The following is a 15795-nucleotide window of genomic DNA, read 5'->3' on the forward strand; positions in this document are numbered from 1 at the left end:
ACTGTAGCCTAGCCCAGGATAACCCCTTCCTTACCACCAAGCATGCTTCAGTAACTCTTAGCAAAGCAGAACCAGGAGCATGATAATAAAAACACAGAGGGGTGGGACTTGCGTCCCTCAATGGAATCCAAAAAAAGGGTTTTACAGTAAATACACAAATCCTACTTTCCTTGTTACCCATCAAGGGACCATGGAAGCCAATAACCTTCAGGATTTCCAAAATAGTCCAAAAGAGGGATGGACAACACAGCAAACAATTGCTAACAGGCCCATGAAAAAAACCCAAAACAAATCTGTAAAGAGCCTGCAGCTCAAAGAGCTGCCTGAAGGACTTTACGCCCAACACTGCCATGAAATGAGGCCAAAATATCCACCTGGAAGAACTTAAGAAAATGTTGAACAGAAGACCAGGTGGTAAACCTTGCAAATTTGGAAAACTGTTGTCCGATACCAAAAAGCTAAAGAAGCCCTCACAGATCTAGTAGTATGCGCCTTGACGAGAAAGGGTAGAACCTGGTCCTTGAGACCATAGGTTTGGTTGATTGTCTCCCTGAGCCACCTTGAGAAGATGGAAGGAGAAGTCAGTGCACCCTTACTGGGTCCATCCAAAAGAGACAAAAAAGGTAATCCTTGTCCTGAAAAGCCCAAAAAGCATTCACAGATCTAGAAGAATGTGCCTTGACAAGAAAAGGTAAAACCTGATCCTTGACCATAAAATTGGACTATGGTCTCCTGGATATACCTAGAGAAGATGGGAGGAAAAGTTGATGCACCCTTACAGGGTCCATCCAAAGTGACAAAAAGGCAATCCTGGTACCGAAAAGTTCAAAAAGCATTCACTTATCTAGGAGAGTGTGCCTTGACAAGAAAAAGTAGAATCTGATCCTTGGGACCATAGGTTTGGATGATGGTCTCCCTTGGCCACCTAGAGAAGACTGAAGGAGAAGTTGATGCACCCATGGTCCATCAAAAGTGACAAAAAAAAAAAAAAAAAAAAAAAAGAAGAAGGGAATCCTTGTCCTTAAAAGCCCAAAATATACTCCCAGATCTAGTGGAGTGTGCCTTGACAAGAAAGGATGGAACCCAATCCTTGAGCCTAAAATGACGGTCTCTGATGGACCTTTACTGGGTCTTTTCGGTATGTTCCTGAAAATAGCGGTGGCTGAGAGAGTCTCATGACCAAAACCACATTTGGACAATGGAGGAAAAACTTCTTTTGTGAACTGAAGCCAGACAATGGGAAGAACAATCTCCTGGTTGAGGCAAAAAGGAAGTTCTGGACCTCAACACCACCTTGTCCCCGTGCAAAACCAGAAAGGGTTCCTTGGAGGACAAGGTTGCCAAATCAGACACTTGCCTTGCAGAGGTGACTGCTACAAAAAACACCACCTTTTAGGCATGAGTAGAGAGTGGAATGTCTCTAATGGGTTGAAACAATAGTTTGTGAAAAGCCGTGGGAACCAGATTCAAGTCCCACGGAATCAAAACGGAATAAATGGGGGGTGGGAGTTACATGGAATACAATCTGTTCAAAGATCTCAATAAACATCACTATGTTAACGTAGGACACTTGCAGATCCACAGTGATAGCAGACCCATTTAAGTCCTCTTAAAAAGAAGACAAATAAATGCTTGCGGGAAGTCAAGGTGATTCCAATCTCCATAGAGAAGACTTGGAGCAGCGGTAGCTGTGGTAGTGTCTATACGACCTAGGGGGCTTTAAAGAACCCAAGACTGGGAAAAAGGACTTGTAGAAGCAACAGGCTGATCCTCTCGTTTCTGAGTGGTGTGCACTGCATTATTAAATGCCAAAACAGTCACTTGTAACTTAGGGGTAATGACAGAAGACCTTAAATCCTCGAAGACCAGCTTGTAAGAGACTAGAGCGTCTTTAAAACGGATAGTCTCAAGGGTTGATCAGTGGCCATGGGAAGATCAGATGCAGAATTTGCAGGGGAAGACGTGAGATGTCAGATTGAGAAAACAACTGGGTGATTTGGGCCATAAAAGTTTTGCAAGGCTATAGAAAAAACCTTAACAAAAAAAAACAAAAAAAACAAACGCCTGAAAAAATATGGAGCCAAGTAAGACTTTGAAGCTAGGATAGACTCAGAGCATAGGGCAACAGGTTTCCAGGCTGCAGACATTGGTCGGGTCAGTAGGCACACTGAAAACAGCACCAGAGCCGTTAGAGGAGTGTGAGGTGGGGGCACCTGATAGTGGGAATGGTTGTATGAATGTCTATGAGCATGCATGTTGCGACTATATGGTGAAAAAACACAATAAGGCTTGGTTTAAGAGTCAAGGACTCAGGGTACTCACAAAATCCATATAGCTCGTAGTGAGTGACGGTTGGGTGGCTGGAGGTGACCACTGTAGGTGGAAAGCAGAAACAAAATCGAAATTCCTTGAGGCTCTTTACAAAGCAGTAACAGTGGGAGGATGCTTCTGCCATGCTGTATGACAGGAAGTGCACAGAGCACGTGTGACACTGTATCCACTGGATGTTGGCGCTCTGTCCCATAGCGTGAACCTCTTCCATGCTGGAAATGAGAAACGTATAGGCACCCGGCAAATGGTGAGTCTTCAGAAAAAGAATAGGTGCTGAGGCAATGGGACCCAGGGCCCAAAGGTCACCGGGTCCATCAGGGTTTGGACATGACACATCAAAAGCCAAGCTGGGCTGGGCAGCTGCAATTAGAGAGATTAGTTTAAGCAGTAGTGTGGAGAAGTATTTTAATGGAAAAATAATGGAAATGTGGTCTTCTACACAGCAGAATTGAAGAAAACCCATCCACCCTACTAGAATGACAGAAAAAAAAAAGTAGGCATGCTAGTAATAGGAGGGGTTATCCTGGACTGGCCTACAGTTTTGTTTTGTTTTTTGCTTGCCAGTGTGCAATTTACCTGTAGGCAGCAGTATATACCAACAGGTGAAAGATTTTCTGCGTCCCTCAAAGAACAAGAAAGAAAACGGATCCACTGCCTGTCGCAGAAGCCTTTCCTGCAGGCCGGAGAACATGTTGTACAAGACCAGCCCTCTGCGAGAGGCTCTCGGTGCCAACAAAAGACGTCAGCCGGACACGTCCTGCAGACCTCAGTTACCACAGAGCGGCAGCTGATTTAAAAATCTGGCACCCCCAGGTAGCATGCCTGTCTCTGCGGTCCCCTATCACCTCCGCTGATTATAGCTCTGTCTGTGGCTTGTTCTATAATTCTTCTGATATATGAGGTGCAGGGCTTGACGTCTCCTGGCACCATCTCAGTGTCCACAAACAAAGATGTTCGCTGTTTCATTTCTAAAAGAGAATGTTTAACCCAGCTGTGGACTACACGGCGTCATGGTGACAGAAAACAGCACAAAAGGGAGAGAGAAAGGAGCAAGCGAAAGAGACAGAGCTTCAGATAGCACAAGATGGGAGAGAGAGGGGCGCGCAAAAGAGAGAGATAGAAATGAGGAAAGGAGAACTGAAGAAGTCAGTATGAAGCATTCCATGGGAATTAATGGAAGGTGTTGGAAGTCCAGAAGCTCCATTTGAGGGCTAGGCTCTCCCTAATCATTAGATACCCTGAGTGTTAGGTGTGAACATTGAGGTTCCGTTGGCTCATGGGTTTCCCCGAATTAAAGAAGCGATAATCAAAGTGTTTCAGACCTACTCTGAAATTACTGGAGGTTCTCCAGCTGACGTCAATCTCTTACAGGGTCGGTCTGGTTTCTGAGACACGTCAGCCCATGTCACATTGATCAAGAATAGACATCCGCCCAGTTTGTATAAACCTCAGATCGTATCACCGGGAGAACCAATGTTAAACTGGTGGCCTCACACCAGCTCGGCGTTGGCCGGTGACCAAACTGAGCGCATTTCAGGCCTGCTAAGTCAACAAAAGGAAAACCAGAAGTAAAGCAGCCAGGACGGGAGACTACAGATCATTTCCTCCTGGGAAGGGAACAATCTGTTTTCGCTTTATGCAGAAACCACTTAACGGTTTATAGGAAAAAAAAAAAAAGACAAAATTTTGCAGATTAGGCAGGTTCAAAGAGGTTTAGATTGGAGGATTACAGTCAAATGGAAGTAAGACGACCCCAAAGTAAAATAACAAAAGAGAACCTGAAAAGTAAAGAAAACGCCTCCTTCAAAAGGAGATGTTCCCCCTACCCCAGTGGCAGCCACCTACCTACATACTTACCTTCCATTCTGGCTCTTGGGTTGTTTTACTGTGCAGACCAGCCTGGCAACATCCATAGTCATGAAGGCCCCAGCCATTCCCTCCCCCCCAAAAAAAAAGAAGAAAGCCATTGTTGAAAGAAAGCCATAAGAAGTCCCGTTTGCAGTTTGTGAGAAGCCATGTGGAGGACACAGCAAACATGTGGAAGAAGGTGCTCTGGTCAGATGAGACCAAAATTCAACTTTTTGGCCTAAAAGCAAAAACGCTATGTGTGGCGGAAAACTAACACTGCACATCACCCTGAACACACCATCTCCACTGTGTAACATGGTGGTGGCAGCATCATGTGGTGGGGATGCTTTTCTTTAGCAGGGAAGCTGTTCAGAGTTGATGGGAAGATGGATGGAGACAAATACAGGGCAATCTTAGAAGACCTGTTAGAGTCTGCAAAAGACTTGAGACTGGGGCGGAGGTTCACCTACCAGCAGGACAACTACCCTAAACATACAGCCAGAGCTCCAATGGAATGGTTTAGATCAAAGCATATTAATGTGTTAGAATGGCCCAGTCACAGTCCAGACCTAAATCACATTGAGAATCTGTGGCAAGACTTGAAAATTGCTGTTCACAGACGCTCTCCATCCAATCTGACAGAGCTTGAGATATTTTACAAAGAAGAATGGGCAAAAATAGGATTTTTAATACAGCTTACCTGTAAAATCCTTTTCTTGGAGTACATCACGGGACACAGAGCAGCCATAGTAATTACAATGTGGGTTATACGTCACCTATAGGTGAATGAACACTGGCACACCCAAAGACAGGAAGTCCCCCTCTATATAACCCCTCCCATACAGGAAGTACCTCAGTTTTGTAGCAAAGCAATGTATATCCCAGCAAGAGGGGAGGGTCCTCTGTGTCCCGTGATGTACTCCAAGAAAAGGATTTTACAGGTAAGCTGTATTAAAAATCCCATTTTCTTTATCATACATCACGGGACACAGAGCAGCCATAGTAATTACTATGTGGGATGTCCCATAGCAATGCCCCTGAGGGGAGGGAGACACATATCAAAGTAGGCCGCCATCAGACGTGAGGATCTATACTTCTGCCTGCAGTACACTGTGCCCAAAAGCGGCATCCTCCTGCCGCCTTACATCCATCTGGTAAAATTTAGTAATTTATGTACTGACGACCATGTTGCGGCCTTGCAAATCTGAGCCATAGAGGCCTGGTGACGCACTGCCCATGATGCACTCACTCCCCTAGTAGAGTGCGCTCCAATTTGAAAAAGTGGAACCCTTCTTTTCAATCAATAAGCCTGAATTATAACCCGACGAATCCACTATGAAATAGTCAATTTTGACGCTGCCTGCCCTTTTCTGGGCCCTTCTGGCAGCACAAACAGAGCATAAGTCTTCTGCATCTGAGCTGTCACCTTCAGATAAATCTTGACAGCTCTCACCCCATCGAGAGAATATAATTTTTCTTCCGCAGAGCGAGGTTCTGGGAAAAAAGAAGGCAGGGAGACATCTTGGTTCACGTGAAAACGGGACACTACCTTAGGCAAAAAGGTTGGGTGAGGACGTAACTCCACCTTGTCTTTATGAATAATTAAGTATGGCCCTTTACCGGAAAAAGCTGCCAATTCTGACATTCTCCTTGCCGAAGTTACTGCAACCAAAAAAAAGACAACTTCCTTGTCAAAAGGAAGCGAATATGGCGTAAAGGCTCTAAGGGTTGTTTTTGCAGGACCGATACAACTAGATTCAAATCCCATGGGCACAATGGCGGCCTGACTGGTGGAGTTATCTGAGTTACCCCTTGTAAAAAGGCATGGATCAAAGAATGCGACACAAGCGGTCTTTGAAAAAAATACTGACAAGGCCGAGATCTGACCCTTCAAGGCTAGTTTCATTTCTACCCCCGATTGTAGGAAGGCAAGAATTCTTCCTGTAACATACTTTCGAGGATGCCATCTTTTGGCTTCACACCAGCAAATATAGGACCTCCAGATCCTATAATAAATGGCCTTAGAAGCCGGTTTCCTTGCATTACATCAGGGTAGTCACCACTGAGCCCGAAAAGCCCCCGATCCTTTAAAATTTGGTTTCAATAGCCAAACCGTTAAACTTTTGTAAGGCAGGATGGGACACACAGTTTCCCTACTGCCAACCTTATGATTTCTGCATACCAGGATGTTCTGGGCCATGCCGGGGCTACCAGTATCACCGGCTTCCCTTCTTCCTTGATCCTGCGTAGAAGCCACGGTAGCAGCTGAACTGGGGGGAGCGCATAAATCAGTGAAAACTGATCCCAAGGGGTCACTGGCGCATCTGTCCCAAATGCGAGTGGAACCTTGTCCTTGACACAAAGCTGTCCAAATTCTTGTTGAATCTGGACGCCAACAGATCTATGTCCGGGGTATCCCACTTTTGGCATATGGCTGAAAAAACCTCAGGATGCAGGGACCATTCCCCCGGGGAAAATTATTGGCGGCTCAAGAAGTCCGCCTGGCAATTCTCCACTCCAGGAATGAAGACTGCTGACAGAAAAGGCACATGCTTCTCTGCCCATGTCAGAATATGGTCCGCCTAGCTTTGGGCTGCCCGACTCCTGGTACCCCCTTGGAGGTTGATGTAAGCCACAGCTGTGGCATTGTCGGATTGTATCCTGACAGGACACCCCTGCAACCTAAAAGTCCAGGATATTAGAGCCAGACGCGCTGCCCGAATCTCTAAAATGTTGATGGGCAAGGCTTTTTCGGTCTCTGACCACTTCCCCTGGACAGTGGCCTCCTCCAGAACTGCTCCCCAGCCCAAGAGGCTGGCATCCGTCGTTACTACCTTCCAGGCTACTGGCATAAAGTATTTTCCCTTCTGCAAATTTCTGACTATCAACCACCATTTGAGACTCTGGCGCTCCTTTGCGAACAGATACATTGGGTAGACCAAGTCCTCTTGTTCCAAGCAGACAGAATAATTTTACAACAGTCTCAAATGAAATTGGGCATAGGGAATAGCTTCGAACCAAGCCACCATTTTCCCTAGCAGCCTCATGCAGAGGCGAATGGAGGAATCCTTCTTTCCCTTCACCACACGGACCAGGCCTCTTATAGCCCTGACCTTCGTCTGAGGCAAAAATACCCTTTTTCGGACTGTGTCTATAACCAGACCCTAATACTCTAGCCTCCTTACCGGCCGTAAGGCGGACTTCTCTAGGTTGAGAATCCAACCCAGGTGTTCCAAATACTTGACCGTGCTGGACACACTGCGGTCTAGCCGTGTAACCGACTGATCTATAAGCAGCAGGTCGTCTAGGTATGCCGTTAACGATATACCCTGGACCCTTAATTTTGCTAATACCGGGGCCAGAATTTTTGTGAACGCGAGGGGTGGGGGGCGGGGGGGTTGGTGTCTAACCCAAAGGGCAAGGCCACAAACTGAAAATGGCGCTGTTCCACTTCGAATCCCAAAAATTTCTGGTGAGCAGGGCAGATTGGCACATGCAGGTATGCATCTTTGATGTCTATTGATGCTAGAAAATCCTCCTCCCCCCATTGACTCCATGCGAAAGGAGCGGATGGTTAGGAATTGATTTAGATCTTTGAGATCTAGAATGGGTCTGACATCTCCATTCGGTTTTGGCACCGTGAAGAGATTTGAATAAAAACCCATGCCCTGCTCCTCTGTTGGAATTTCTGTAATCACACCCTGTGACGTCAACCGGTCCAATTCCCTCGAATAAAGACCTTCTTTTTAACGGGTCTCTGGGAACATTCGATCTTAAACTAAATGTTGCAAACTCCCGAAACTCTAGCTTGTAGCCTAGAGATACTGTGGAGATGACCCATCTGTCTTGGATCTCCTCCTGCCAGGCTCCTGAAAACTGCAGAAGCCTTCCCCCCACTCGACTGAGTGGGGGAGCCCCTTCATAAGGAGGCCTTAGGACTCTGTTTTGAATGCTTCTGCCCACAGGGCCCTGTGCTTGGCCTTGAGGCCTACTTCTTGAACCTGACGGTGGAGGCCGTCAAAACTGCCTGGAGGCTGCAGCACCTGGTGCCAGGGAAGAACGTTTAAATGAAGGACGCCTGCTCCTTCTTTTGATTGGTAAAAGGGCACTCTTACCACCTGAAATTTTTTGGATATACTTATCCAAGTCATCTCCGAACAACTATTCCCCATGAAAAGGAGAACTTGCCAATTGCTTTCTGCATGGCAATTCAGCTGACCAATGCTTCAACCAGAGAATTCTGTGCATATGCACAGATAAGAGGGCAAAGTGTGACACCTGTTGAATAGAATCTTTAAGGGCGTCCACCGCAAAACATAAGGCCCTTGGCAGCTCTCCTAACTCCCGGGCCGCTTCCTCTTGAGCAGGAACACCTTTAATAACTTGCTTGAGCTGGTTTTTTAGGATTGACCAAACCCTATCGCTGCTACTGCAGGCTGCACTGCTGAACCAGCTATAGAAAAGGAGGCCTTAAGTAAAGATTCCAGCTTCTTGTCGGCTGGATCTTTGAAAACCCGGACATTGTCTACTGGACAAGTTAGACTCCTATTCACAGAAGAAATAGCAGCATCCACTGCTGGCAAACTCCACTTTTTACTGAACTTTTCGTCCATGGGATAACGAAGAGAAAATCTCCCAGGAGTTGCTCCAGCAGTGGGTTTAAAGGGAAAGCATGTGGACCCTGTGAAGGCCTCAAAGAATCCAAAGAAGAAGAGGGGACCTCAGCCACCTCCACTGGGGGCAACTTATATGCAGAACGAAACAATTCTGTAAGGGATTGGACTAGCAGTTTTTGGGATTGCAAGGCCGAGAAGGGCTCCTCTGAGATTGAATCCTCAGAAGAAAAGTCATCTACTTGCCCTTCTTCCTGGTCACCCAATGGCACCTCAATGTCATCTGTCCATTCCTGCTCCAATACTGGAAGGTCAGGAGGGTCACATTTTTTCCTGGACTGGGAGACAGACGCGATCATGTTGGCTATTTTTCCCTCCAACCCAGCTAATGCTGAAGCCAAATTGTCCTTAGTGATGTATGCAGAGGCTGAAATGTTGGATGTAGCCACTATGCCTGACAGCCTCAATGGCTCAGACTGGCCAGTCACCTCTGGCCTTTCAGGGGAGGATAGCACCGTGGGGGGGATTCCGGCCGCCCCGCTCCCGTCGTCGGAACCAGCCTCTGGGGGGAGGGCTGCGTGCTGTGGGCTAGGAGGCGGGCGGAGCCAGGGCCTCGGACAACTGGCAGACCAGAATGAGGGCAATGCTGTCTCCAAAGGAGCGCTGCCAGACACAGAAAAAAATGGAGCATAACAAGTAAACACCAGGTATGTTACCATACACCCTCTAGTGGTGAAAAACAGGCAAGGCATTCGCTACTTAGAAGAAATCCTTTGAAGTGAACCATGTGTGTTCCTTTCCCAGATTCTAATTTTTTTTTTTTTTTTTTTAAACTTGCCATTCCCAGTGCAGGATACTGCTGGAATACACAGCCAGACCCAATCTTCACCCATCACGGCGGGCCAGGTCTTTGAATGGACCTTCAAGGACTGGGTCCCCCTTGCATACTGGGGTCCACACCCTTGGACCCGTACAGCACCCTGCCAGGACAACCTTTGGTTTATCCAAGGGCTGGATCCCAGGGTCCAGCACCTCCAAAGAGGAGCATTACAGGGAAAAACCTCGCTTCTTCTTCCTCGAGTACCATCCATCTTGGCCTTTCATTTGCCACTTTGAATGGATCCAACTGCATAGCCCCTTCAACCTGGCAAGGATTTCTCCAACGGGGCTGTCTACATTATAGTACTTCAATCCACTGTGACCATCATCTTGAGACACTGGCGAAAAAAAACGGAGGTACTTCCTGTATGGGAGGGGTTATATAGAGGGGGACTTCCTGTCTTTGGGTGTGCCAGTGTCCATTCACCTATAGGTGGCGTATAACCCACATAGAAATTACTATGGCTGCTCTGTGTCCTGTGATGTACGATAAAGAAGATGTCACTCTGTAGATGTACAAAGCTGGTAGAGACATCCCCAAAAAAGACTTGCAACTGTAATTGCAGCGAAAGGTGGTTCTACAAAGTATTGACTCAGGGGGGCGCCATACAAATGCCCCCCCCCCCCACTTTTCACAGATTTATTTGTAAAAAATGTTGAACCATGTCTCATTTTCCTTCCATTTCACAATTATGTGCCACTTTGTGTTAGTTTATCACATAAAACCCCAATAAAATACATTTACTTTTTTGGTTGTAACATGACAAAATGTGGAAAGCTTCAAGGGGTATGAATACTTTTTCAAGGCACTGTATGTCAGAGTAATGTTACAGCAGCTTTAGTGATTTTGGTTATAGTGAAAGGTAGAACGAAGTACTTTGGTTAAAAAAAAAAATAAAATAAAAAAAAAGCCTACAACAGAATAAAGATAATCCAGCAAATGCTGCAGCACAACAACAATCCAGCAAATGCTACAACAAAATACAAAAAAATCCAGCAAATGCTGCAAGATTAAAAAAAGAATTTAGAACATCAGAGAAAGCAAAAATAATAAAAAAATTCTGCAAATTTACATATTATACCTTTATTTTTGAGTCCTCTAAAACCCACTGCAACCAGAATCATTACTAGGTAAGTACTTCCCGCAGCAGGTGCCATGAACCTTCCTATCAATCACTTTTAGTGGAGCATTGGCACCCTGATACTTATGTGCATGGGAGGAGCCTGTGATACTTATGTGCATGGGAGGAGCCTGTGATACTTATGTGCATGGGAGGAGCCTGTGATACTTATGTGCATGGGAGGAGCCTGTGATACTTATGTGCATGGGAGGAGCCTGTGATACTTATGTGCATGGGAGGAGCCTGTGATACTTATGTGCATGGGAGGAGCCTGTGATACTTATGTGCATGGGAGGAGCCTGTGATACTTATGTGCATGGGAGGAGCCTGTGATACTTATGTGCATGGGAGGAGCCTGTGATACTTATGTGCATGGGAGGAGCCTGTGATACTTATGTGCATGGGAGGAGCCTGTGATACTTATGTGCATGGGAGGAGCCTGTGATACTTATGTGCATGGGAGGAGCCTGTGATACTTATGTGCATGGGAGGAGCCTGTGATACTTATGTACATGGGATTTTTTTAGTTTTAATACATTTTCAAAGATTTCAAACAAACTTCTTTCACATTGTCATTATGGGGGATTGTTTGTAGAATTCTGAGGAAAATAATGAATATAATCCATTTTGGAATAAGGCTGTAACATAACAGAATGTGGAAAAAGTGAAGCGCTGTGAATACTTTCTGGATGCACTGTATGACATCCTTTCTGTGATACATCGGCAGTGAATGATTTGCCACCTGCTGCTCTGCATTTATCTCTATACCGGTATGATTATAACGTAGCGGTGTACTCACCTTCATTGGGCTCTCGTCATAGGTCGGAGTTCCCAGGTCCATTTCGGATTCATGATCCAGACTGTCTCCTTCCTCCCCAGCATTGTCCCAGGACGGAGGGTCCCATTGTGTTTGCCTGTAGATAGAGAAGTAATATAATTTAGAAGCGAGTCAGTTCATTAACCGCTTGATATCCGCGCTATAGCCGAATGATGGCTACAGCGCGGACCTGCATTCCCGGGAGGCCGTCATATGATGGCCTCCCCTGTGCACGTGCCCTGCAGGGCGCGCGTGGAGCGCGCTGTGATCACCGAGTCACTGAGACTCGGGTGATCACCGATCCAAGTAAGGGGCCGGTCCTGGCCCCTTACCATGTGATCAGCTGTCAGCCAATGACAGCTGATCACATGATCAAAACAAAAGCTCGGTAATCGTTTTTTTTTTCTCCTCGCGCTGACAGTGCGAGGAGAAAAAAAAGCCGATCACCGGCTCAGCAGCAAGGGACATCGGTCCCGAAGAGGAGGAGGCAATAATGCCTCATACGTGCCTCAATTGTGCCACCAGTACCCCCTGCCAGTGCCACCTGACATTGCCACATCACACTGCCTACAGTGCCACGTATCAATGCCCATAAGTGCCACCTATCAATGCCTACAAGTGCCACCTAACAATGCCCACCAATGGTGCCAATCAGTGCCACCTAGCAGTGTACAAGATCAGTGCCCATTATTGCCACCAATCAGTGCCCATCACTGCCACCCATCAGTGCCCATCACTGCCACCCATCAGTGCCCATCACTGCCACCTATCAGTGCCCATTGGTGCCGCCTCATCAGCGCACATCAATGAAGGAGAAAAATTACCCTTTTAAAAAATTTTATAACAAAATATAAAAAAAAAAATAAATTTTTTTTTTTAAAATTCGGTCTTTTTAAATTTTTTTAACAAAAAATAAAAAACCGCAGAGGTGATCAAATACCACCAAAAGAAAGCTCTATTTGTGGGGAAAAAATGATAACAATTTCATTTGGGTACAGTGTTGTATGACCGCGCAATTGTCATTCAAAGTGCGTCAGCGCTGAAAGCTGAAAATTGGTCTGGATAGGAGGGGGGTTTAAGTGCCCGGTAAGCAAGTGGTTAAAGCAGACCTTCCGCCTTAGTGCAAAGTCACTGAATGGAGACAAACCAAGTCAATTTATAGCTATTATGGTGTTGAAATGGAGTTGAATATAAGAAGTGAAGATTTGCTGTTACAAAAAAAACATCTAGAAATGTTAGTTTTGCCTAAGCAGTACCCTCAAAGATTTAAGTTAGTCTTTCCCCTGTAAATAATAGCAGTGCACTAGACATTCCTGTGCCTTGAACATGATATCTGCTGTGTAAGATCATCTAAGGAATGGCTATCGCTGACTGCTAGTCTCACCAGATTTGGTGATGTCACTACTGTGCTTCCCACTGTTCTCCTTGCTGGAGAGGAAGCTCTACCTGAGGACTGACAATGCAAGGATCTCCCCGCTTCTGTTTCATTCAATCTGTTACATAGTTAGTAAGGTTGAATAAAGACACAAGTCCATCCAGTTCAACCTGCGTGAGTGTGGGTGCGTGTCTACAATTGTCCCTATCCCTATACATTGTGTCTCATTAAGATGTTCATCTATTATATTATTATTTTAAGGTACCCATATAGCACCATCAATTTACGCAGTGCTCCACACAAACATCGCACACTCACATGGGCCCCTACCCTCAAGGAGTCCACAATCCAAGGTCCCCAACTCACATTCATATACTAGGGCCAATTTTTGGACAGAAGCCAATTAACCTACCAGCATGTCTTTGTAGTGTGGGAGGAAACCGGAGTACCCAGAGGAAACCCACGCAGGCACAGGGAGAACATGCAAACTCCAGGCAGGTAGTGTCGTGGTTGGGATTCAAACCAGCGACCCTTATTACTGCTAGGCGAGTGCTACCCACTACACCACTGTGCCAATCTATGGATGAGGGCTTCCTCTACCTCTCCTGCTACAGCATCATCATGACCTCGGCAGACATCAGATCACCAGTCCATCGGGGGACAGCTCAGACTTGAAGAAGCAAAGCCCTGCCTCTACCAGGATGGCCACCGCCAGGCAGGGACACAGTGCCGAAAAGGAGTAGCAGGTCAGAACAGGCATACCCCGCTTTACGTACCCTCACGAGTATGGACACATTGGCTTCTATGGAAAATCTTGGTCAGCTTGACATAGTACTGCTACTGGTTTTTAATATTGGCGTCAATGGGAAATCTTGGTCAGCTTGACATGGCACTGCTCCTGGTTTTTAACACTGGCGTCTATGGGAAATCTTGGTCAGCTTGACATGGCACTGCTCCTGGTTTTTAACACTGGCGTCTATGGGAAATCTTGGTCAGCTTGATATGGCACTGCTCCCGAACCATAAGTGACAGGGACACCAAACTTGGGGAGCATCGAGAGGGGACACAAAAGGACTACAACATATCCGATTTTGGGGTCAGACAGCTTGCCTAGCTAATCAGTTATGTCTGTAAATGACTATTGCAATGTGGCACATGCATTGAGAAGTAAAAAAAAAAAAGTATTGTTTCACTTTAAGTACATTTTCGTTTTACATACACGCTCTGGTCCCATTGTGTACTTAAAAATGGTGTATGCCTGTAATGGGGGGGGGGGGGGGGGGGGATGAGCTGCAGGAAGACCACAGGCAATACTGATAACCAAGACCTTTGCACACCCATACAAAAATAAGAAGTGCCGCTCCAGGCTCCTGCTAGTCCTCGTCCGCTAACAACCGATGTGGATGCAGGCAGGGAAGGAGCTTGTCTCAGCTCAATAGATGAAAGCGAAGAAGAAAAAGTGGGGCCAAGTGCAGCACATCGCAAAAAACCCTGTGGAGTGGTAAGAGCAGCCTCAGCCCACACTCCCTCCAGGCTATGTACCCGATGAGTTTTGCCCTACACACACGGCCGAAACACGTCGGGAGCGTGGCCTGGGATGAGGCTGCTCTCATCATTCACACAGGGTTTACGAGATGTGCGACCGCTTTTTCTTCTTCGCTTGCAAGTCCTTTGCCCTCTGCTTGCCTTTTTTGGGCACGGCTTCCGAAGTTCAGGTCGCCTCCGAAGCTCTAATCACAGGAATGCAGTGAACTTTTGGGCATAGATAATTACAGAATAATTACAGACAAGTGTATATCCTGTACTTGTCCGATTGGTTTCCAATGTCCATTGTTGGCTCACCTGGTTATTACATGGTAATAGTAGATCTTTCCCTCTGGATCCCGTGCGGTCTTCCAACTGGGAGGAAGGACAATGGTTTTGGGTTTGGGTGGGGAGGGTGGAGGAAGGTCCATAATGTTATTGCCACCTAATCCCATCTCAGGCTGTGAATGGATACACAATAAAAAAAAAGAAAAAAAAGTGTCAGTTATACATGGACACTGGTCAGGAGAAAATGCAGGATTAGGGTTACCTGTCTGCAATCAATACAAACCTGCTGCATTGCTGGTGGTTGCCCGGGAGGGACGAGGGGAGCCACAGGCGGAGGTTGCTGCATGAGGACACCCTGCGGGTGAGGAGCATACATCTGCTGTCCTGGCATGTACTGGAGGCCGGGCTGTGTGTAACTCTGAACAACAAATACAGTATTTGAGCAAGTCGCCCATAAAATTGCATGTGCTTAGATGGTCATTGCATCAAAATGTCAGATTACAATTGCAGATGCTTTTATGTCAGCCAAGTTCCCCCACTTTACGTCTGTGTGTCCAGCAAGGAAGTCTACCCCAATAATAAGGCCTAGCGCTATTTTCCAGGTCTGCAATAGAAGCCCTACCCCGAATATAAGCCCTAATTGAGCGCGGCGCTCAGCTGATCTCCTCTTCTCTCAGCGGGGAATCTCAGCCCCCCATCCTGCATTGCCCAGAGTGGGGAAGACAGCTCGGGGTGGGCCATGGAAGAGCCGAACAGGGCTCAGCTGATCTCCTTTTCTCTTGGGTGTCAGCAGGGGATCTCGCCCCCCCCTCCCTCTGCACTAATCTTAGCAGTGGAAGGCGGCTCAGGCGGGGTATTGAAGCGGGTGTCAGCGGGGGATCTCGCCCCCCCCCCCTCCCTCTGCAGTGCTTGGAGCGGTGGAAGACAGCCCAGGTGGGGTATGGAAGAAGGTATTTGCAACGTTGCATTGCAGAACCACCTTTTGCATTATGTGAACCT

General features: G+C 46.7%; 1 protein-coding gene across 4 annotated transcripts in view; it reads right to left on the reverse strand.

The window, feature by feature from the left end:
* Positions 1-15795, reverse strand: part of SETD2 (SET domain containing 2, histone lysine methyltransferase) — a 131827-nt gene that overhangs the window by 14767 nt on the left and 101265 nt on the right. For all 4 annotated transcript variants that reach the window (XM_073632469.1, XM_073632467.1, XM_073632466.1 and 1 more), the window contains 3 exons: positions 15080-15214; positions 14827-14969; positions 11592-11706 (listed from right to left, as the gene is read on the reverse strand). In XM_073632469.1, coding sequence (XP_073488570.1) covers positions 11592-11706; positions 14827-14969; positions 15080-15214 — 393 coding nt within the window. The remainder of the gene's footprint in view (positions 1-11591; positions 11707-14826; positions 14970-15079; positions 15215-15795) is intronic.

The sequence above is a fragment of the Aquarana catesbeiana genome, linkage group LG05, assembly GCF_042186555.1.
Source record: "Aquarana catesbeiana isolate 2022-GZ linkage group LG05, ASM4218655v1, whole genome shotgun sequence".
NCBI lineage: Eukaryota > Metazoa > Chordata > Amphibia > Anura > Ranidae > Aquarana > Aquarana catesbeiana.